The following is a 24,451-nucleotide window of genomic DNA, read 5'->3' on the forward strand; positions in this document are numbered from 1 at the left end:
ACAAACACACACACACACACACACCATCTCCATATCTGTCAGGGACAGGTGTATGCTAAGCCACACAGAAAACACCCACACAGAGACAGCATCCATCTAACCACAGAAGCTTTTAACACATTTAAAAACAGCATTTCCAAGATAGCAACCTGTCTCAGAGAGACAGACTGAGAGAGATGAACAAAAAAAGAAAAAGTCCTGAATAAGAGACAGAGTTACTAATTTATGTCCAGCAATGGATGAAAGCTTCAGAAGTGTGAGGCGAGGAGAGAACAGCCCTGAAATTGAAATCAATAAGTTCATTAGACTGCAGAGCCTGTTTGTGCTGCACCCTCCACTTCCCCTGCAGACAAACACAACAACACATGAAAAAAACAGGGGTGAAACAAGGCTTGACCTATGTCCACTAGCCAAGCATTCCATTTATTTAGCCCTTATCGCAGGCCTGATCTGAAGAGGCAGCTACACGCTGATAACACCCCAGGATAATAGCAAGACCAAACAGGGTCTGACCAAAGAAAGACAGCCAAAAGAAAAGAGAAAGCGAAATAAAGGAAAAATGCATTTGGGATCTTCTTGACATTCATTCTCTTTTTTCTTCATGTACACACACACACACACACACAATGCTGAAACATGAGGGGCTCGTAGGAAACTTTTACAAGGGTTGTTTTTTGCAGCTGCCTCTCTTGTTTGAGCCTGTAATTTAGTGGATCCCTATCAATAAGTGAGAGAATAGCTTTGTGGATGCTTGGCCTGACAGCTAACAAGACCCAGGCCCTATCTGCAACAAACAGACAGAATAACAAAGGCTGTTGTCTGCGTGTGCACGTTGAACAAACCGTGAATACAGCTCATCATTCATGCAGCGGTACAGTATTGTCAAGGCTTCAACAGAGCGTACTGTACTGAAGCGACTGTGTGTGGTACAGGCATGCCAAAGAAAAAGTTTTTACCATCCGAATGACCTGAATAGTGTTGTACAGTAGTAATCTCCAGAGCCCTGCAGGGTAGTAAAGATCAGTGCAGCTGATGTCTTCCTCCACCTGAAACAGGGCCCATTATAGCTCCAGTCTGTATCAGCAGGGCCCTGTAGCCTGTGTCACACCACTTCCTATTGCTGATTTATGGCTACAAGACTCATGGGTGTTAGCGTACTGCATATTCTCACAGTGTCACATGCACACACACACTTGGGCACACAAAAAAATCAACGAGGCACAAATTGTTCGTGACCTGAGCTCAAACTGCTGCACCAGAGGTAGCCAAACCTGTCTTCAAGGGCGACTTTATCACACTCACAGTCCCCTTTTCACCTGCAGATTAGTGCACAAGACTAAATGACTTGGCTAGACCACAACCATATCTCCATTCACACAAATGAAATACAAGTGGACTTAAATATATCTACAAAAAAAATCTTTATTTCAATCCCTCTTATCCTAATACCTATGCAACTATGCATGACATTTCTTTAGTCTTTTTTCTTTTTTCAATCAAAGAGAGAAACTGTTCGCCCTCCATCCGGAATCTCAGGGAGTCACCATCCCAGGGGGTTTCTGGGAACGCAAACACACTGCTACTGTTGGCAAGCTGTTGTTCGCTAAAGAGTTCAACAGAAGCCAAAACATTTGTTATGGACTCATTTCATTTCCTGGTAGAAATGTCCAACACTGCAAGGCAAATGTGAGAACAAGTGTTCACATAGGAAAGCTGAAAGGAAACCAAGTGTCAAGCTTTTCCCCTAAAAGAAACAAGAGCAGCTTTGGAGCTTTTGGGGGGAAATGGGCGTTTTTTGTGTGTGTGTGTGTGTGTTGGGGGGGGCAGAAAATAAGTGGGGAGGGGTAAATGGTCAGTTGACATTGTCGGAAGGCAAAGGAAAGCACAGCACAACACTCTTAAGTGTTACCATGTGTTAACTAGTGGTTAGGCTGAGTGCCTAACCACTAGTTAAGAGCAAACAAATGTTAACACATTAAATTCTCCTGATGAGTCAGTGTGTCCATCAACAACTAAATAAAAGAAACTAAATAGTGGACAGTAAATGTATCTGCTGGGTCTGGGTACAAGCATGAATGTAAAGCACATCTAAACTATTATTCCTCATTGCACATCCAAATTTCAAATAATAGCCTTGCATTTCCCAAGATGGAATAAAGATTTTACATTTTACATTCAAGGTCTCTTGCCGTATGTACAGTTGAGCTTTATTCAAAATTATCCTGACTATATAGGAGTATGTCCAAAAGCGTTTCACAGCTTATCCATATTTAAGGCCTGGAACTTACTGGCAGGGCTTAGCCCCGGGCACACAAACGCAGCCATATATACACAGGAGGCAGGGCAGTCGAAGAGGCCACTGTTGACCATTTATTTATGAAGTAAAAGCTCTGTGGCAACAAGCTATCCACTCTGAAACAACTTAAAGCGCTTATATCCATGCTGAATATTTCATCCCTGGATCGCTCCTTTTGAGTTTTTTTCGAGGTAAGAAGTGAGGGGAACGACACAGGGCAAGCAAGAGCACAGAACGAAAGAGAGGACACTGCAGGTGACGCAAGACCCCTCTCTAACCCAGTCAAAGTAAACAGGTGGGGCTGGGAAAGCAAGAGGAGGAGGAAGGGAAGGGAGGGAGAGTGGATGCTGCTTATAGGCCCCTTCAAGGTCAGAAGAAGGAGAAGCTTAGTATTCTCTCTCTCTCTGTCTTGTCTCAAGCTTGCACCAGCTCATTCTTTCGTCTGTTGCTCTTCCTCTATCGTCCTCCTTTCCCTGCACAATGATCTTGGAAACTAAACCAGCACCTTTTATGTGCCAAGTGAAAAAAATGCTTAGGGTGAAAAAAAAGATGGCCTCAGAAAACAAAACGTTGTTGGGCACAGATTTGACAGCATCCAGGGAATCTTTCCGCCTTTTGAAAATACTAGTCTGTTATGAAGCCATGATACAGAGCAGAGAGCCCCGGCTCACTGAAAATGTAAATGCACACTAGGCAGGCAGAGTGAGCAGACTCCTTCTACCTTTCTCTCATTCCACCTCCTTATCTTCTGCCTTCACTTTGCTCTCTTTCATTTTGATCTGTCTATCCATGGTCTGTGTGTGAGAGAAGAAGCGGCTGGCAGGTGGCTGTGTGCAAAGGTATTGAGGTCTATGAAATATTTACCAAAGCAATAATGACTCCCTGGACAGAGTGAGTGGATGAAGAAGGCGAGGGGGGGGAGTGCAAGAAGAGAGAAGTAGGAGAGTGAAGAGTGCCTGTCTGCTTTTTTGTCAGAAGCAAGGATGAACAAAGATGAAAGAAGCAGACCAAAGACTTTCAAACGTTAGTAGTTTTCTGAATGAAGGATAAAGATTAGTAGTGTCACATAATAGTGCTTAAATGATGCAGACAACTGTGGTAATAAATTAAAAATAAACTGCAATAGTGAAATGTGTTCCTTGTTCATGACCTTTGACAAAAAACACATGAATTAAATTCAACACCCTGCAGCAATCTGCTCTAAAATAGTCATTTCTAGTTAGAGAATACATACTGAACCTTCATAGGATTTAAAGTGGTAATCATTGGTTAAAGTTTTTCTGCTGCATTGCTGTGGTCTTTTTATGCTCACCTGTAAAGGAAACCATGTGTCAAGTGCTGTGACATCTTTTTCCTTAGGTTTTCTCCTACTGAAGTTTCCTAGGCAGCTCTCTTTTGCTAACCTCTCAGTTATTCTTCCTCTGTGCTCCTGGCAGAAACAAGCAAACCATTTCATGGATGTCAAAGGATTTCTACGAGAAAACACCTACCCAGCACCCAGTGTGATGAGGGAAAATGATTCTGGGACTTAGCTTTAAGTTTTTGGGTAAGTATCATCTATAGATACAGAGTAGCAAATTGGACAAATAAATGAAAAACTACTTCTGATAAAGGCTCTTTTGTGAAGGAATTTAGAAGAGTCTGACACATATGTGAATGCACACATAAACTCTCTTTGTAATATTACCTTCTCGAGGACTGTTGGAGAGCAAAACTTCTAGGATGGGTGCCCCCGTGGCGAGTCTTTAATGCACGGGCCTCCTCTTGTTTGCAGACAGGACTCGGCACCACACTGTGGGCCAGTTTGATCCGGACAGCCAGCAGAGCCTGCTTCAGATGAGACAGGGGAAGGAAACTCCACTGTGGTGCAGCTGTTTTTCCTTCATAGCACTACCAGGATGCTGGCGTGGCTCAGAACAACAGTGAGCTCTCTAACCCAAGACTCTAGGTTAAGGATGGAAGGAAGGACTGCCTCAGTGCAGCAGAGGTAGGGGGTCTGTTTGGATGTGTCTACAATGGGAGTGAGCCGCCGATAAAGAGCAAGGGTTGGGACAAACAAACATGAACCTTTGCACTGTTCCGAAGTGTACAAATAAATACTTTAAGCTGAAATCTTTTTACTTGAGTTGAGATATTTTTTTTTACTAACTAATAGCAGGATTAATAAAATCAAATTACATAAAAGTAAGAGTAACTTAAATAACTTAAACTTAAAATATTAAATTTACTAAATCAATAATTCTGATAGAAGATGTGGGAATTTATAGCAGGTTATACCAGGTTTTTGGTGCTTCAGAAAAGTAAAATATCGAATATAATTTATAAATAATTCATTTAATTCAAAGCTTTTACTATAGTGTAGTAGAGAGTACATTTTCACTTGTCTCAGTAGCAATTAATTAAACCATTAGTCCTGTAATAATTATGATCTGCCTTCTGAGCAACAAACACCAATCACTAGCATAAAAAGTCTTCCCACCACTTTCCTGCAGTACACTGACATAGCAGGGAGCTCCACTGCATGTAAGCATGGGAGATTTATGTCAGACTGCAAGTATGTGTCCAAAACATGACACTCCCTGTGTACTCCCTGAAGCGAGAGGCTACACTTCCTGATCAGCAAGCCTGACACACTGGACAGCTGACCTTTGACCCCTCATTTCACCTGAGTCGCAGAGCGACCCCACAGTCCATTCTTTGGCTCCTGCAGGGTCGCTGGGGTCACAGTTGACACAGCAGTACTGTGTTATGCTGAGCTATGAGAGCCTCAACACATCAGCACCACCCCTTCACTCAGGAAATCTGTGTCAAACCAAATGGATGGCCGTGTGTGTGTAAATTTTTGTGTAAATGTGTGCAGATGTTCTTCTTCTAAATCTTCTTTAAATAATAATTATTATTATTCTCATAATTATTATGATGTTAATAATTAGTGTGAGTCAGCTTTTCTTGACCACACATGGGACAGGAATGTCCTGCATTCCAAATATTGATTTTTCCCCCTCCTCCACACATCTTTATTAATACAAACATTAATTTCTCCCTATGTAGATTGCAACACTAAGAGCAATGGGAGGAGGGAGGTGGATAGAAAAGATTGAGCACTTTTTAGAACAAATGCGTCATGAGGGCCATTCTAAACGAGCCCATCTGTATGATTCATAATTGATCAGCATGACAGAGTGTAGTGGGGTATAGCGCTCATGGGCCACATCTGACAAACGACTAGAGACGACCTCAAGAGCTGACCTACACACATCGAGGAGAGGGGAAAAAAAAACCAGAATGAACCTACAAGAAAGCCTAGGAGAAAAATCTATGCAGCTGAGGCGAAACCGCATTTCGTCTGATGAGCGATGTTAAACAACAACTGGACCGGCGGGCAATTACCATGATTGGAGTGCTGTTCCTTGTGAGAGCCATCGAGACGGAGTTAGTGGAGAGGTAGAGTATCCCCACCTTCTCCCTCCTCCATTGGCCACAGAGGCCCAGTGCTCATTAGCATGCATGCTTTTACAGGCCTGGCCAAACCAGTCAATGCTCTCCACTTTATTTATTAGTAAATAGAGACAGATGGCAATGAGGATGTGGTATCGACTACCCATAGCCTTTTAAACAGGAATCAATAGCAGGGGTGGAGCACTGAGACGGGGGCATTAACTCGTTAATACAGCCTCATGAAATGAGCCAGGGTTGTGGCTTCTGAAGCTGGATTTTCTTGTCTGTAAAGCCAATATACAGTACAGTATACAGCTTTTTTGTTGATGTTTGTCATGGCAAGGAAAAAATATTACTTGACCAGTGACTTACAGGACCTGCCAGCTGTCAACATATCTATAAGCTGATGCACCATGATACACCATTGATCCCACTGACTTGCCGAGCAGTCGTGTTGCAGGTTTTATTGTAGTGACAGAAAAGCATTAGAACGTAGCGGGGCTTGGCCGAGTGGTAGCTTGGATCGAAGCAGGCATGTGTTGTGGTTGTATGTGACAAGGTGGGAGGGTCTTGTATCCGTCAGACTGACTGATACACACACTGCAGTCTGTCCAGGAGTCAGGGCGGCAGACAGACACCGTAGATGTCCACATATACATTAACAGCATGTACAGTGTAAAGTCATCCTGCTAGTGGGTATTGAGCGGGCGTGTGGGTGTGTGGCTGGGATCAATGTATGTGCAGTAAATGTATTCACATCTTAAGGAAAAAGGAAGGTAAAAGAAGTGATGGAGAAGTGGTAGTGTTAAGAGTGAGAGAAAGAAATGGGAATTAAATGGAAAAGGATAGATAGATAGATAGATAGATGTGTGAGCACATACAGATCATGTCTTGTCTGCTACATGCTGCAGCGGCTCGCTGTAGAGCTGCTGTCAGAGGTCATCTCCATCGTCTATATTAATAAGTCTTTATCATCTCTCAGCACTCTCTGGCAAACACACACCAGCCACAATCCAACACAGAACAACCCCCCCCCCCCCAATAACCCTGCTGCCCCCTGCACAGGGACCGGCTGAGCTGCAGTGAGCCAGCGCCTTACACCACCCACTGCCAAGGCAATTAAGAGTTTAACCTGGATGCAGCCCGGGGAATCCAGAGAGAGACTCCAGTCAAATAGAGCAAGGCTCCGCAGAAAGAGAGGCGAGAGGGAGGCAGGCAGAGAAAAGTCAGGTGAGGGATGTATGAAGAAAAGAAGAGAAAGAACGGATGGGAAGTGACAGGAGAGCAGAGGAAAAGAGGGAAGGAAGCACATCTGTCCATAGAACGGCAGAGGCTGATGGAGGCAGAGAGAGTGAATCTCAGCACAGTGTACACAGTCCTCTCCTCCACGAGAAGAAGGTCACCAGCTCTCTCTGAGGACTCCCTTAAATAAAGTCTCCTACCCTGCACTTTTCTGGGCAAACAACCTCCTCTGCTCTTTATTAACTAAATATGAGGGGACTTTGACCGGGGGACAAAAATTCAATATTTTTCCCCCACCAAATATTTAAACCAAGCAAATAAACAGACAAATAAATAGATCTCCACTGCCAGGGGAGAGGGGGCCAGTTGGTCCCCTGGATGTAATTTGACGGCCCACTTACTTGGAGGGCCAGAGCCCAGTGCTACTCAGATACTCATTTGAAGAGCTGTCAATCAAGGGGGCAGCGGCGATGGCTTTGGGTATGGGTGTGTGTGTGTTTGGGAGGGCTGGCCAGCAATTCATTCTCAAGGTTGGAGCAGATAAGGTGAGCATCTCTCCTGATGAATACATCACACCTTCCTGCTCCCCCTACTACCTTTTTTAAAGTATCCCTCTACCCTCCTTATATCCATCCCTTAACACTTCTGCCATGCATATCAAATCATCTTAACAATGACAGATGCATTAAACATGACAGCCATGTACTGTAGGAGTCTGTCTATATAAAAGTCTATCTATAATCCTGATTGTCCATACTGTCATTTTTGTACGTTACTCTATTTTGTATATACAACGGCTATTGTATGTTCTTCTATTCTGGGAGAGGCGGTCCCTCCTCTGTTGCTTTTCCTAACGTTTCTTCCATTTGGGGTTTTTTCCTTATCGGAATACAGGATTTAAGAGATAGATCGTTTTCTGCTAATCCTGTGCCACTGATTCAGATTTAAACTGTTCTGTGAAGGCCAAAAACCCAGGGAAAATGCATTATACCACTACAGAAAGGAAGATAAGTTGACATATTTGTATTTCATTATTGCCTCAAGGTTGAATGCATCACTTGTGTGGTATTTACTGTTGCTTTGTTCTTCCTTCTCATATCTTGTGACACTGTAAAAGAAACTCTCCAGAAAAACAACAACATTGGTCTTTTTTGCCAAAAGCAGGAAATTGTGTGATGTGTTGCAGAGTAAAGTTACAGGGACGAAGCTGAGAATGGTCATAAAAAGCGTCTGACTTCAAAACATCAATTAACTTTGGCAGCCTTTAACCATGGCCACAATCTTTCCATATCCTGTTAGTTTAATTGCTTAAGTACCTGTACGTTTTTCCTTTGTTTATCATATTCTCTTGTGTTGACATTCAACAAGTAGTGATGGCTGACGAGACCTGTTTGAGTTCTTCTCCCATTGTTCTACCTTTGTAAAAGGAACTGATACTAGCCTAAGCCTTTTCTCTCTCCTGCTGGGTACAGGGGGGCGAGAACTGGCGATATCAAAAAGTCCTTTCATCCATTTTAGATGAGATGCAGATGACTCAATTATGCTTGGCCTGACATCAAGAGCACTTGGCAGAGGAGCTGCTAACACTGGAAAACGATCCATTTAATCCCACTGATATGAATGGCAGGGTGCTAACAGGGATTGCAACTGTAAGGGAGTGAGACAGGTATGAGTGGAGATGCTTAAACGCCCCTCCCTAGAAACTGGGCTCAGTGTATGTGAAGTGGGGGAAAATGATTAGGGAGTGAGGCCTTGGTAGCGGAGGAGATGTAGTGTAGGAGAGAAAAAAAGGAGGATGTAAAGATGCTATGTGCAGTATTTTAGTTTCACAAAATGAAGACCACGACTCTAAAACAGGTTTTTGTCGCCTTTTCCAGCTCATCGGATCAGATCAAATATTAAGGAACCTCCCTATTGATTGGGCTGTAACAGAAGGTGGAATGGAAGATTTGACCAGAGGTGTACAGAAAGCCTCATATGAAGATTAAGAGTGAATAAGAGAAATGGGTCAGCCACTTCAGATTAGAAATGAGAGAGGAAGAAATGAAGAGATCGAGGTCCTGCAGGACAGATGTTATTGGGGCTGCTGGTCACTAGAGCCAGGGCCACAGCGGCGACCCACAAACATGCTCTACATTTGATCAGGCAGCTGTTTGATCTGCAAGGCTTCTCCCCCCAAGACCCCTCTGCACCCCCAAGACTTTACCATCAATTCATTTTAAGTGGGGAGGGAGAGATCATGTTTGATTAACATTTTCAATATCAAATAAAGCAGAATTATATTTTTATGATTTAAAAGAAAAAGGTTATATTTTGTATGTAGGTCAGAAAAATGTTTAGCATTAAAGAAAGATTTTGTCTTACCTTGATGTCAGAGCAGTCACTGTAGATGCTGCCTAATATTTACACCGACATGAAACTTCTGCTGTCTGCCTTTTTTATGACCTTTAGTGCAATTAACAGTTGCAAAACATTGGGGCAGGTGTTGCTTCACATTTAGTCAATCAAGTCAGTGTTTTGTCGGTGCTGAGTGGTGTTTGTCTGTGTTGGTGACAAATGAGTGCAGCATGTCCCACTGCTGACAGGCGCCCCAGAGCTGCGATGCTATCTTCAGCTCTTCAGCTTGCTTCTACAATTACTACTGCCTCTCTGGCCCCAGGGCCTCCAACACCAGCCTGTACTCTGGAACCTGGGACACACACACACACCCAGATACATTATACACATCTATTCATTTGTACAAACAGGCTCACAGAGAACTTTACACATGTACTTATTCTTGTAGACACAAAACAAAAATTCTCTTGAGTGAATTGTACATGCACAGAAGAATACACCAAGCCCGGTCCAAAAACAATTACAGCTTATGCAACCTTCACTATACAACTATATCATAAATAAGGTTGAGGTCAGGTTTTCTCAGTCCTAAATATAAAATGAAATTGTCCTTCACTGACATTGATAGTCATTATTCACCAAAAAAAACACAACAAATCTGTTATGTGTCTTCACTCTTCTTTACAAATTGGATATAAAAACATTTTTGCATTTGGATTCAGATCTATTTCCTGTTTCATTAACATGCACTACAATCAACCCCAGCCTAATAGCCACACACAGGAGTTGACTGGGATATGACCCCAAACTGATACCTTTCCCCACCACACACCTGGTTATTTTATCTCTCCCAGCACCTATTGTTGGCTGGCGGCTGACCCCGGTCAGCACAATGCATACCTGTAGCTCTCACCAGCGCTGTGTAATTGTCTCTTCAAGTGGGGCCCTTTTCCAGTCGGACCCTTAGGGGAGAGCGCTCCACACTCATCCATCACTCAGTCACTCAGCCACTACAGGAAGTAGTTAACATGGGCGACCTCTGGGATGGCAGTCCACTGCTGGTAGGGGTTGTGGAGTTTAGGTTTTGGAGAGACATACAGAACATAAGTCATCACTTCATCACTGGGAGTGACATAACTCAAACAATTAATCCATCAATCAATCTGTCGTAGAAGCTGTTTGCTCTGCTAATCCAGTTGGCTCCTTTGAAGTTTAGAGAAAACAGAAAGCAAAAAGCAGCTGGCCAAAAAAAAAGAAAAGACCTGCTGCAAAGGCTTCCTTGTTGAGTATAGAACAGATGTAATGTTTAATGTAGGTATAATGTTTACCATGTTAAGTTTAGTGTGTTAACATGCTAACATTTGCTAAGTAGCACCCAACACAAAGTACAGGTGAGGGCTTATGGGGATGTCATTAGTTTTGCAAGTATTTAGTGGGGGGCATGAATGTATGTACATAATGTCATGGCAATCAATCCTATGGTTGTTTGATATTTCACTCCTAACTGCAAATGTGAATCTTATGGTGGCACAATAAGGATGCATCATCTGGGAACCAACAATGTCTGTACAAAGTGTTGTGTCAGTCCATCAAGAAGGTGTAGTGATATTTCACTTTGCTGGACACGCTAGAGAAAAAGCCAGGGGATCATCAGAGCCATTAGGATTCATCCTGTGGAGATCATGAATGTCAGAACAAAATTTCATAGCAATCGATGTGTTACTTGGACCAAAGTGGTGGACAGACTAGCCGACAGACCAACATTGCCATGCCGCTACGTGGCTAAAAATACATTAACAGAAATACAATGGAACAAGCCCCAATTAATTCAATAAAAAAATGCAATACATTTGAATTGGATGAAATTAGTTTGCAGTAGGTAGTTTCATAGTGATGGGAAACATGTTCTTCTACTAGAAAACAGCATCATGCTAGTCATGGTCCAATATGTTTTTCTAACATTTATTTGCTTTTGTTTTATCCTTCTTGGAAAACCAAATGTTTACCTTGGAGGGAAATACCATGAATGTATTTATATTTTATGTCATTTATAAATTCATGTGACTGACACTGGCACGATGATTTGCACTGATACAGTAAACGTGACCCTTCTAGCACCCACAGTAACTTCATTAAAATACTATTTTCAGGCCTACCGTACATGTGCGCACTATTTGGCCTTGGTCTGGTATTGATAAACTTGAGCTAATTTTGCTGCCAGTGAGCTACACCACCAAGGCTACTAGAACAGGCTACTTTAGAGAACACAGTAGGAGAGTAAAAAGACACATGGTTTGGTCAGGTTTAAGGTCAGATCAAAAATATTAGGACAAAATACAATTTATCAATATATAAATTGAAACAAACATTTCTAGCTGTCATTCGCATGTTGTCCACCAAGAATTAAAAAAGAAATAATGGACAAAAGCACACAAAGAACAGAGCACCGCAGTTGTTGGATAAAACACTTTTTTTATTTACTGCCATTCCTATTGCTTCAGACAGACAAGCTGTGGCGCAGGGAGCACAGAGTGATTCAAAGAAGTCAACGCTACTGCCGATCTACAAACAAATCTCTCTGACAACAACAAATAACAGAGGCGCAGCAAAAAAAGAAGCAAGAAAAACAGCGTTTGGCAACCATTAACATCTTGGAAAAAACTTCAGAAGTAAAAAAAGGAGTGCATTCTGCATTTTTAATAGTAAACAGCATCTCTACTTCATCATGAACTAGATAGAGAAAGGAATCAAACGAGGAGGGCTGCTACACTGCTTTGACGTCGGCCCCCTTTTCCACCCTTTTTAGCTTTTTTGAAAGTGGATTTTGTCAGAAGCGCCGGATCTTTCTCTCGCTCACTCGGATGGCCTGCAGCATTACAGGGGAATGTGGTGCTCTACACACTTTAAGAGTAATTAAAAGCGATTGAACAGCTGTAATTATGAGAAACGGCGGTTGTGTTCCGGGTCATTCTATCAGTGCTGCCTTTCATCAGAGCAGAGGCAGAGGGGCCCCGCTGCTAGTCACTGTTTCTCCATATGCATATCTTCAAGAACAAACAACTGGCAGGCTGCCTACAGGCTCACACACACTATCACATTCATACACGCGCGTCTTCACATAGACATGTGGGAGCATGAACGTGCACATTCAACAAAACACACAGGCCAAAGACTGATCACATGTATACTCACACGGCTAAATGTACACATACAAGCAAAAACATACACATAGTCACACATCAGTATGGCACAAGCACACCATTGCAGAGTAAACACTAAACAGCACATTCTTCATGTTCTCCATTGGGTGACATTAACAACTTTCTCATCGTAATCTTTCTTTGGTCTCTTCAGGCTCATTCTACCGTTGAACACAATAAAAGGGATTACTATACACAAGTAAAGAATGCAATACCATGTGAGTAAAGTGAGTTTTTTTTAACCATTCTATTCTGTATTATAACACTGTGTGACAAATAGAAAGCATATATGTATGTACTGTACTGTGACTACTGAGAATGAGTCAATCCATTGATAAAAGCATGTCAGGGTTACATGAGATTAAGTAACAGAATACACAGAAATAATAAATAGTTACACAATGTATGCCAACACTGAAATGCAGGTTCCACTTATGTTTCGTTAGAACGTTGTGACACTAGTAGCTTGTCGCTAAGCTTGCGTTGTTAGCATGTTACCAAAGCACTATTCTGATTCTATTGTGGTGGTCTGGTTTCCTTCACGCCATCTCCAAACTGGGGTGGCTGGGGTGCCAGGGTCAGCTGGGGTAGGGGAGGGTGGATTAGGGGGGATGCAGATGCCCCAATCAAAAAGAAATCAATCTTGATTGGATCAAAATGGAGATGTATTCAGTGGTCTGTCCCCTCAGCTGATGTGGGGGCCATTCAGAAAAGCTGGTGGGGTTTCTTCTGGTCTTTCTCTCTGACTTCCTCCATCCATCCTTCACATCCTGTTTAAAAAAAAAAGAAAAATGAAATAGGCGATGATCTAAATGTATCTTATTTTTATCAAATGTTATGACTGAAAAAAAGGCTTCCTGGGAAGTAAATTTAATGTTTAGATGTAAGTGTAAGCTTAATAAAGACATTGTAGTTACGACTGACTAACAGGAAGACAGAATTTGTCTAACTTCATGACAAAGTGTGATGTATTGGATAACCCAAATGCCAACACTACCGAATTACTTATTATAAGAGTCTGTGACAGGACTTGCTGAGCAATTTGATAGTGTGTATGTAAAGTATGTGTGACAGCAGGTGTGTGTGTGTGTTTTCTGCATATCTGTAAATGAATAGTTAAGGCAAGTTTTATCTCTTTTGGAGCCATGAACAGACTCTGAGCAGCTCCTAAAGCTAAAAATGTGATACTGAAATGAAAAAGTGGTTGACAGGGTCATTCACAGTAATTTATTTATTTATTTTTCATATTCCTTTAGGGGCTCAACATTGTCCTTAAGCAGCAATATGCCTTGGTTCTGTTTCAGAATCTGTCACTTGGCATGCACAACATGTCTACATTTCTTATTTGACTCTTCACGCATTGGTCTGTGTGAATTTATGTACGAAAAAAGACATTATTCAATAATAAAAATAATGAAGTAAGTAATGACTAAACAACTTAACCACCTGTGGATGAACGCATGTCGCATGAGCTATATATGTAACGTGTACATAAGCAAATTTCCACACTTGAACATCTTGGGCCCACCTCCAGAGCAATGACTCCACTCTGTTGATGATGTCAGCCAGATCAAAGGGCAGTGGCATGCTGGGGTCATCCACACCCCAGAAGGGCCGGTCCACTGGGGCCTCCTCAGGGGGTAATGTCTGGGCCAGACTTGAGTGGCACCTGAGGCGACAGGACACAGGAAACAAGCACACCCATTAACTCCTCCTTCCCATCAAAACCAACTGGTAGACACTCATCAGCATTAGGACACACGTCTCAGGTCGCTCACAAAACCTTTCACAAGTGCCTTAATTTTTTGAGATGTGTGCACTACTGTCCTAGTAACATCTGGTAGCAACTGCTATAACAAGGCAAATCCATGTGAAGTTATTTGAACGAGTTGTTTACACAAACTTCACTAAATGCAATAGCTACCGAAAAAAATCTGATTCTAATCTTTAGTCAATGATGATGATAGATGTGTGTGTGTGTGTGTGTGAGAACTCATCTCAAAACACACCATGGGTGTGTGTTTGACCAGGGGGCAGTCGGCTTGTGCGTTTCCTCTCCTTTTTATGACTCCTAATAACACTGGGCCCAATTAAAACCTCCAGGATATGAGAGACTAAGTGTGTCTGTATGTCTGTATGTACAAAGGAGACTGGAAGAGATTTAAATGTATTTGTACAAACGCTTTAGACAAAAGTTTCTTTCCTCTACATATTGTTAATGATATCTAACTTACTGATCTTTATGTGACTAGAACTTCCTTTCTTTGGCAATACTGTTTTAAAACCTTTGAGCCAGTGAAGTTCCTTGAGCTAAATGGAGCTAGGAGAGTGGGAGAAAGTGTCAGGAAAGTGTTTCTAAAGCCATAAAAGGGCAGCAACAGAATCAAGCTGATGATCGTGATTAATGCCCCATTCATCTTACACACATGCAAGTACATCACTCTTTGTTGTTGCATTCATGACAGAGCAGTGAGAAATCCAGCCTTTTCATGGCAGCGTGATTTTATTATCATTAATAATCTGGGGTTAGTTGTCATTTCTACAGTGTTTGGAACCCCCACGGACCATAGCCACATCTTTTGTCAGACCAGTGTAAATATTTACTGTGGTGACTTGGTGTTGCTCTCTGCTGTCATTGTAAATCTGCCCTCCCTCTGCCTCTTGACAGATGAGAGTGACCCCTGGCCTTGAGGTGCAAGCGGGAGGGGTGGAGGATGGCATTTGTATGTTGTGTATGTAGTGTGTGTGCGCTTGTGAGTTGTGGGCTAAGCATTTCCTTCAAGGGCCACAAGTCCAGTTATACCCCCCACTCAGTCATCATGCCAGGGTCTGTCGTATCATATCCCTGTATCTCATCCACACCCTAAAAAACCTCAAACAACCCCCTCACACAGACACACACACAACCACCACCACCTTGTGGCCACCGACTAACGGAGGGGATGGAGAGGACATAGAGAGCTGAAGAGGAGGATATGGGGGTCGGTTATGGATGAGATGAGGGGATGTTAAAGATGTCAGGGGACAGTCGGGGGCTGCCACAATTTGTGGTTATATATTTTCACCGGAGCCACTTAATGTTCGACTGGCTTTCGGCCTAAGTGCTGCATTTTGGTGCGGTTAGCCCTTTAAAGAGCTGCTGCATTACGGTGGTGAGGAGCAGCATTAACATCCACTGTTCCAATATATCTTCTGTGCTCTGGATCAGGGCCTGATAATAGCATCTGTTAACATGCACTAAGTACCATTATGTAGCACATCACTTCATAAATAATACGATTAGGCGACCTTGGGGCTTTGCGACGAGCCGTGTGTTTAAATGTTCTCATCATTTATTTAGGGTGCGAATTAAAGGAAGCGCCACTTCAGAGAAGGAGGAGGAGGAGGACATGGCTGGCATACATATCTACAGACAGAGAGAGAGAGAGAGAGAGTGCAAACTGACCCAGACAGTGCACACTGTGTGGTTCTGCTGACATCAGCTTGAGGACACCATAGGCCAAAAGAACCCAGGCCTTTGATTTAGTCTATTAAGTATTCATGCAGTATAGCTATGAGAGAAAACATTTGCCTCTTTTCTGCTGCCGTGACACATACTGAATAGCTATATACCGTAAATACTTGACCAGCCATCTTCAACAGAGCTGCTGCATTTATCTGACAAGGGATCTTGCAACATTAGCTTGCAAATAGAAGGCTCCTGGTTTACGAGCGATATAAAAGATATCAAGACTGGAAGACTATCAAAGATAATATAGTGTAGGTAATTCAGCACACACTTTTACACAATCTGCTACTGTTCACAGAGTACCGTCCCTTGACTGCTAAAATGGAACCAAACAAAAAGTCAATATCAAGCGAGGTGCCTTAAGCTCTCCAGGGCTCTGGCTAGAAATTCAGTGTAAGCCACAGTGGCGTACAAACAAGGCTCACCAAAAGACTTTCCCATGGCAGAACAGCCCACCTTAAAGTTAAGGTCAAAGACAAAGAGGTGTGTGTTGGGGTGGGTTGTGGAGGGAGAGAATGTGTTTGTGAGTGCAGGCTGTTCCAATGGATTAACCCCAGACAGATATGGGCCTAACTATCCCATCTGGCGCTCGGTCAAGAGAGATTGGCAACACAATCACTCATTTCAATTTGCCCTGAAACCTTATAGCCTGGCAGGCCCCTGCTCAAATGGTATGCTAATGTGAAAGGTATCTAGGATTCTATCGCCTCTATTCCACAGAGGCCTTTCCCTCCATGCAGCACAGTGCACTTGAACTGCGGCTGGGGCGGGAGCTCCACGGCCCACGCTGCAATAAGGGCCGGAGCCCCCTTTGCGCTCAAACTAACCACTTTAGCTAAAGTGAGTGTTAATTATGGACAGGCAAAGCAGTCAATAAAAGGTTAATGTAAAAGTCAAAGGATAAATTCCTTTAAGCATTGCATCATTCCACCATCTCCAACACACTGCTCGCAGGTCTCCTAATCAATACGTTTTACTGTAATGCGCTCCCCATCGATCCCTTACCACCATCCCCCCCACCCCCCCCTCTCCACCATCCGGGCTCCATCACTTGGTTAAAGAAAGCAAAGGGAGAAAGAGGTGAGCAAAAGAGAGAGAGAGAGAGAGAGACAACCAAGAGTAAGTAAAATGATTAACCTCGGTATCACTTTGTTGTTTCACTCTTTGTCTCTCTCTGAAAGGCTTGTTAGAAGAGTGCAGGGTGGTCCAATATCATCACTGCCATCACCACCATCTCAACCATCACAATCATCAGCATCATCAGCCCACTCAATCTCTGGCTGGTGTGTAATTGTGGAGCAGCACACTCAAGCAGGGCTATACATTAAAAGGCCCACTGCTCTTAACAGGATGGAAATCTGCCTAATAGACAACATCAGTGCTTCCAACTCTGGCAATTACACTGATAAATGCACAATTGTGTCAGGCCAAGTGAAAAAGAACCCAGAGAACGTAGATAGGAGACAACGCTTATTGCATTATTGCTACAGGAGGTCATTTCTAACCACATGGGACTAGACAGCTTGGGCTGCTTGACTTGGACATCATGTTAGGACAAGGGTGGAGTCACGCCTTACTAATGGAAAGCTTTTTGGAAGGGATTTACAGAGGCTCAGATATCATTTCTAAAGTGGATGTGGTTTAATTATGAGAGCAATGCAAATTACCTTTCTGTTTGTGCATCAGTGCGGAATATGTGTCCTGTAAATGTTCTGCATGAAATATCACCAATAGTACCTTCAACAAAAGTATGTAGTGTGAGGGTCTGGGTTGGGGTTTAATAGCATTTGATCCAATCCAGTTCAGTAAAAATCCACTGAATCCTTATAAGATCCGTTTATATTTCAATGGTTTTAAGCAATTGAGTTTTTGGTTTTAAGCAATAAAAACCAAAAACTCAAGTAGTAAAACTTTCACCTGACAGATTGTGTTTGTGGCTACCACTACCTGAATTACATTGTTCTTTGCTAATAAAAAAGAAAGAAAAGACCAGATTAATTATTTGATAAAAATTTATTAGACATCTCTCTTGTTTACAATAAGAACATGGGTAGTGCATTGACAATCATCTCCAAAATATGTGGCATGCACTGTGCATTAGCTATGACGGACCCAAAAATAAAGCCTGCATGAAGGTGAAACTATGCAGAACATCAATCAATCATCCATGTGAATTTTGAGCTGTATTACATGCTTGTGCTGATCAAGGGAAGCAAAATACCTCAGATCACCTGCTTTCTCATGCTCTACCTGCGCTTCTTCTAACTCTCTAGCAATCCCATGCAGGTGTGAATTTTTATGGTTTTTGGCAACCCGAGTGCCCGATAGCTGAGAATGCAATCAAACAATTCATGAAAAAACAGGCATGTGTCTCATAAATCAGCCTGCCCCTGAAGGTAAGGCATGCAATCACGTCCCAAAGAGAGAGAGGAAAGAAAGAAGTATATTATCCATGTACATTCTGTATCTATGCAATGTTGTGTAAGAAATGAGCTAGTGAGCACATCTGTCTTTGTATGTCATGGAGTTATGTAATGGAAGAGATAGCATTTATCTACATACTTATCTTTCTACTGTGTTGTGCAAGATATTAGTGATGTCATGCAGAGGGCAGTATAACAGGGATTAAGAGCAAGGCCCAACCTGTGAAGTGTCAAGCTTTGGATCTCACCCTACACCACCCAAGACTCTTGTGAACTTTCAGGGCTGTCTTCATTAAAGCTTGAACAGAGCCTCAGATCCCCACCCACCATCCCAACTCCCATTATCCCAATCACTGCCACATTCAGTCTTAAATGTAAAGTGGTGCAAAATGTTAGCCAGCCAGCCAGCCAGCCAGCCAGCCAGCCAGCCAGCCAGCCAGCCAGCCAGCCAGCCAGAAAGCGTGGGCAGGGCCGCGTCTTAACCGTTTCCTCAGGATCAATCAAATGCTATTGTGTCTGCAGACAGCTGCTGACTGTACACTTTGAGTATGTGAGGTGGGCAATTGTGGAGAGCGAAACAGAGAGAGAAGGTGGTGGTGGTGGTGGTGGTGGGGGGGCGTCATCAAATGCGTGACATATGTTCCTTTCATTTTGATTCCCTCTAAGGAGCCTAGGCTAATAAAACTAACATCTGATGCACTCTTTTTCCCTTTAATTAATGGTTGTGGAAACCACACAAAAATGCATTAGCACCGGGGGGTTGGGGGGTAGGAGAGGAGGTGGGTGCTGCATGGAGCTTTCAACACTCTCCCCCCACTTGCTACCATGGCTCTGCTGCTGCTGGGAGCAATGACTCTGCCAAGGAGCATGGGTACCTTTGGGTGGAGCAGCCACTTCCTCATACTCTGTAAGGTGCCCCTCTTGCCAGCTGCAGTCTAGGCTGCTCATTAAACCACACAAAACAAATAGGGCTCATTATTGGCATCTCCAGCCAGACGCAGAGTTTGCATTGGGCCCATGTACGGTATGCAGAGTTAGTTGGAGCTAACAGCTGAAACAGAGTAGGTTCATCGTACCTGCACAGCCACTGCTTGCTTCAAGTGTTTGATGTGGGCTGGCTGGCTGCCCCGACTAGGTCAGGGTGAACCAGATTTAACAGAAAAACACACACAAAGCTAGGTAGCCTCTAAATAGCCTTAATAATTGGAGGCAATAAAACACTATTGCAGTCTTGAAGTGCAAAGGAGGCAAGTCCCTGAACTACAGCTACTGCTCTCAAAAACCAGGTGGACGTCCATTAGGTGCTTAACAGCATAACAAATTACCGAACACCCTGGCCTGCTCCTTCTCTTCCTCAGGCTATGGGATGGAATGTGGCCTAATGTCAACACAGGCGTAAAATTTACGAGCGGACAACTATTGTTCAAATGCAATCAGGTTCTAATAAAAAAAGAGGCAGGAAAAGGACAAACAGATAGGGCCCTCCTGGCCGTTTACCCCACCGACAAGAGGTAGTTTGACAGATCACCCCCTAAGGCTCTGGATCTGTGTGTGTATTTTGGAGAGGAAGAAAGTGTCACAGAGAGAGTGAGAGATCTTGTGTGTGTATGTGTGCGTGCTCCAGACTCCAGATTGACTGGGGAGGAATGAAGGTGGCTGCAGCTTTAAACCTACTAGTCACCTGTGCCAGGCCACAGGCTAGCTCAACATAAGCAGCTGGCTTGAAGGAATAGTGGAAAAAAACCCAAACGTTTACTCTGGGTCCTGCCTGTAACACCGAAAGGAAAGCACTCAGCAGGGACAGATAGCCTAGATCAACGCAGCAACCCACTCCATCATCGTCCCAAATGAGCCACACACATGGCCAAATGCCATAGTGAAACATTTTGATATATACAGGCAAAACTAATTAGTTGTTTCTAAAGAGACAATGACGTTTTTCCTGATGACGCTGTTTATTTATAACGCCCAGGAGAGAAAATGGAGCAATTGGAGGACTTGATGGCAAGGGTAAAGAGGTTACAAGCCTGCGAGTGCTTGCACTTTTTCACAGCTCGGCGTTCTAAGGCTGTAAATCTGCTGTTGTGGAATCAGGAAGAGGGTTACTGTGGCGTGGGGAGCACTAACTCTTAGATTTCCAGGGCACACCGTTGCTGTGAAAACTTGTTCTGAGAGTGTTCTTGTAAAACGATCATTTTTAACCCTCATCCCTTCCCTCCACTGCATGCCCCCTCCCTCCTGGCCAAGCGTCAGTGCCTTGTGGGCATCATCTGAATGGTGCAATAAAGCTGGTGATGGATGAGGCTTGCCTCAACAGCTATAAAGCCAAGTCATTGGATGACACCTGACCCCAGTCACATGATAAGGTCGATCCAACATAGGCACAATTCCCACCTGTCTTCAGGTGACAATGGCGGGGTCAAGCTGGCCCGGCTAATTATAGTCTATTGTAACTTCAATTGCCTGGTTACAAGTCATCCTTCTAGCTCCAGGGAATGTGGTGTTAAGTTCTGAAGCCTTTGTCTAAAGTTAAACTGTTAGATAGATGCTTTCAAATGTTGCACAAAAGGATATTGGATTTCAGAAACATGTATATTAAACTGCCTTACAAAAAACAAAGAAAGATAGACACTGAATTTGCTACTCCCTTTAAATTTAGCATGACAACTACTCTTAAAGAGTACTAAGTACTATTCTTTGAAAACTCATTGTTGACATTGCTTTGTCATGATGCTTGTCACATAATAGGATCAGCAATCCAGTGATTGTAAACACGCCCTACTGAAACTGTCATAAATTTGAAACCCCATAAATTGGACAGATCTAGGCGTAGACTATAATATGACCATCAGCACAGACAAGACATTCTTGTAAAAACAAATAGAAAAAAAACAGAACACTTGATCACCTAATATTGAATTTAATTTTGTCATTTCATTTAAATGAATCATATAAATGAAAAACAAAAGATATAATTAGAAATGTGTAATTTCAAGTATGCTAGACTGACTACTTTAATGGTTGTAATAATAATTATCAGGGCCCGTATTTATCAAGCTTCTCAGAATTACTCATAAGAACACTGCTAACAACTGACTTAAGAGTAAAAAAATTCTTGGCTCAAAGCTGTGCTTAAAAGATAGTTATCAGGCATCATAGTCCCAATTTGAGTTAAGTGTAGGACTAAATCTTAAGTGTCAGTCACTTTGTCACACTTACTGTGCTGCAAACAGGATTTTGGATGACGATGTAGCCAAGGACCAATCACTGAATAGATTTCCTTATTTAAGAATATTCTCAGATAAATTCACATTGAATGGTGAAATTCTTAAGAGGAATTTATATTCATCAAACAATTAACAATAAAGAATTTTTAAGAGAATACATTATATCAGCCTACACATTAATAAATGAAAAATGAAAAATGAAAAAAGTTTATCTTTACATGAGTGCCATCAATTGCGCCTACTACTCCTGTGAAGCCGGCTATTTGCATGAATTGTGTTTGCTTCTGTCGGATTATGGGGGGTGTTGTTGGGAAGTCGATTAAACGCATGACAATGTGTGGAGCTGTGAAGCTGAAGTGCCATAATTGTTTCCATGACTATTCGGCTTATTGATGGTTGCATTGCTGCGTTTGTCCTGTGGCAAATAAACAAAGTGTGATCACCACCTTCAGTTTAGCTGAAAACACAATCCTGCTTCAAGTCAGTGGTGAGATGGCGTCCCTCACCAACTCGCTGACAAAGTTTATGCCTGCGCTGTCTGACCCCGTCTTATTAACTGTGCGTCATCAATTAATGTCTCATGTCTCTGTCTCCACAGTGCCATCACAAGTCCTACTGGCAACTCCTAACCACTTGAGAGACCTCTCGAGCTGTCTTAAATAACTGGGAGAGTAAGAGTGATTCTTAGCTTTCAGAAATTTGATAACTTGCTTTTATTCTTAAGTTTAAAAGTAGGAGTAAATTTCATGAATTCTCAACACTTAAGACTAAAATGGCACTTTGAGAAGCTTGATAAATACCAGCCCAGATATATATCCCAGCTTGCACTGGAGGAGAGACAGGTTATAGTCTTTTTACAGGTCACCACCAGTCTAATCAAGTTGTGGTGACCCCCCTGACCTTTCCTCTAGTGCCACTATCTAGCAATATTTTGCACTTTTAGACAAGCAATATCAGATAGCAAAATCTAAAAGGCATATCTTTTGGCAGGATATATTGCTTTTAGTCTAATTTCAGCTGATAACCTTTGAATGGACAAACTAAGGAGTGGCACACAGAAGTAGTTGTGCACATTCCCACATGGGCATCTGCCATAAGTCAACAACTAAAACTAGCATTACTCATTCTATTTACAGTACAGGATGAACTCATTCTGAAAATGTCAGGCTGGGTATACAGCAACATATGAGTCGTATTTTCCCAGATACATTTGTTTTTTTATTCCAGTAAACAAACAAAAGAAAAAGTCCCAAACTCAGTAAAGCTTCTCATCCAAGCCTGAGTGAGGCCTATAGCATTTGGAACACAGTAATGCGAGTGTGTGTGTGCATTCGTGTGTGCACACGTGTATGCTGTGCGTCCATGCCAGAGGAGTGCTTTCCGCCAGGTGTTTGAACTTCTGCATCACCTGGTGCTCCTGCTGCGTGAACACGAGTTTTGTTTCACCCTATTAAGTAAATAGTGTAATTAAAGGGCCTCGGCATTTAAAACGCTGTGAACAGCCAGCAATTTGTTTGGAAGAGCAGCCAGGCTAGGCCCTGAGGCTCTGCACCAAACAGGATGCAAAGAGTGCACACAGCAAGCCAGGGAGCGCCATATAATGGCATGTGTGGGTGTGGGTGTGTGAATGAGTATGAGTACATATAGTACCTGCCTATGCTGATTACTTAGTGCGTTTGTAGGTGTATGTGTGTAAATCACTTTGTGAAAGTTGTTCTGGGTGTTGAAAAAATGCTGTTTGTGGTCTAACAGGAACTAAGTAGTGTTCTGTTTGTAGTGCCAATAAACTTGATGCAATAACCGTAATACCAGCATAACCGAGGACAGTGTTTTGTAGAACCCAACCCTTTGTCTATAGTGGCACAGGCGTATATTAATTCTGAAGTGAGTCAAAAAGAGTTAAAAAAAAAAAATAGGTGACACAGGCTTTGCCACTAAAGACAACAATAAGACAAAAGGCACATGCAGAGCTCAGCACAATAAAAACAGAGGGATTACAACTGGTAACAGAGATCAACTCTCTTCATTAGTTTCCTCTCTTAATTTCCACTTCACAAACATCCCCACTCTGCACTACCTATCCCAGCGAGGATGCTTCAGACTAAAGTCTTTGCCCTTACTGCTGATCCAGGGTCAGCTGTGGGGAGTAAGAGAGGGATAACCTCTTTCTGAGCCCCATAGAAGCCCAGATGGCTGTGAGAAAGCTCTGATCCAAAAACTAGCTTACAACTCAATCGCTGTAGCCACATCTCCAAGTCCACAGTTTAACCCCCTCCGACTTCAGCCAAGGTCACAGATGCACACTTGAGAGGCAAAAAGAGCCAGGAGTGAAGTGCTGCCAGAGTCGAAGGAATTAGATCCGGGCTGAGTGGCCCTCATCTGGCTAAGCCTGGTAAGTAGCAAGACTAACAGGCTGAGGCACAGTGGGTTGGGTTTGCAGACACACACACACACACACACACCCACACACCCACACACACACACACACACGCTTGTAAGCTTGCACGCAAACAACACACACATAAGTATGGAGGTAAACACACACTTACATAGTTACACACACATACACATACACACGGAAGGACTCCGAGGGCTACAGATGGTGTGCCCTGGGCCTGGTGACTAGGGCTCTGAATGAGCTAGTTTTTGAGCGAGTATGGAAGCTGCAACGACACATAGGGCTCAGGGGTTGGGACGGAAGACAAAGAACTGCGGAAGGAGTGCATGGGGGTAAATAGGAGCGGGTGGGGTCTTACTCCTTTCCCTGCATGGGGGCTCCT

General features: G+C 43.0%; 1 protein-coding gene across 2 annotated transcripts in view; it reads right to left on the reverse strand.

Moving 5' to 3' along the window:
- Positions 1–11,768: 11,768 nt before the first annotated feature.
- Positions 11,769–24,451, reverse strand: part of fto (FTO alpha-ketoglutarate dependent dioxygenase) — a 114,870-nt gene continuing 102,187 nt past the window's right edge. Inside the window, exons 9-10 of one of the 2 annotated variants that reach the window (XM_038701285.1) lie at positions 14,042–14,182; positions 11,769–13,283 (exon numbers count right to left, since the gene is read on the reverse strand). In XM_038701285.1, the coding sequence (XP_038557213.1) occupies positions 13,277–13,283; positions 14,042–14,182 (148 nt within the window). In that variant the 3' untranslated portion in view covers positions 11,769–13,276. Of the gene's footprint in view, positions 13,284–14,041; positions 14,183–24,451 lie in introns of those variants that run through there. The other variant, XR_005442196.1, reaches the window with a different exon arrangement.

Source organism: Micropterus salmoides, unplaced genomic scaffold, assembly GCF_014851395.1.
Source record: "Micropterus salmoides isolate LMB-PRFRI ecotype aquatic unplaced genomic scaffold, ASM1485139v1 Ms_hic_scaffold_6, whole genome shotgun sequence".
Classification (NCBI taxonomy): domain Eukaryota; kingdom Metazoa; phylum Chordata; class Actinopteri; order Centrarchiformes; family Centrarchidae; genus Micropterus; species Micropterus salmoides.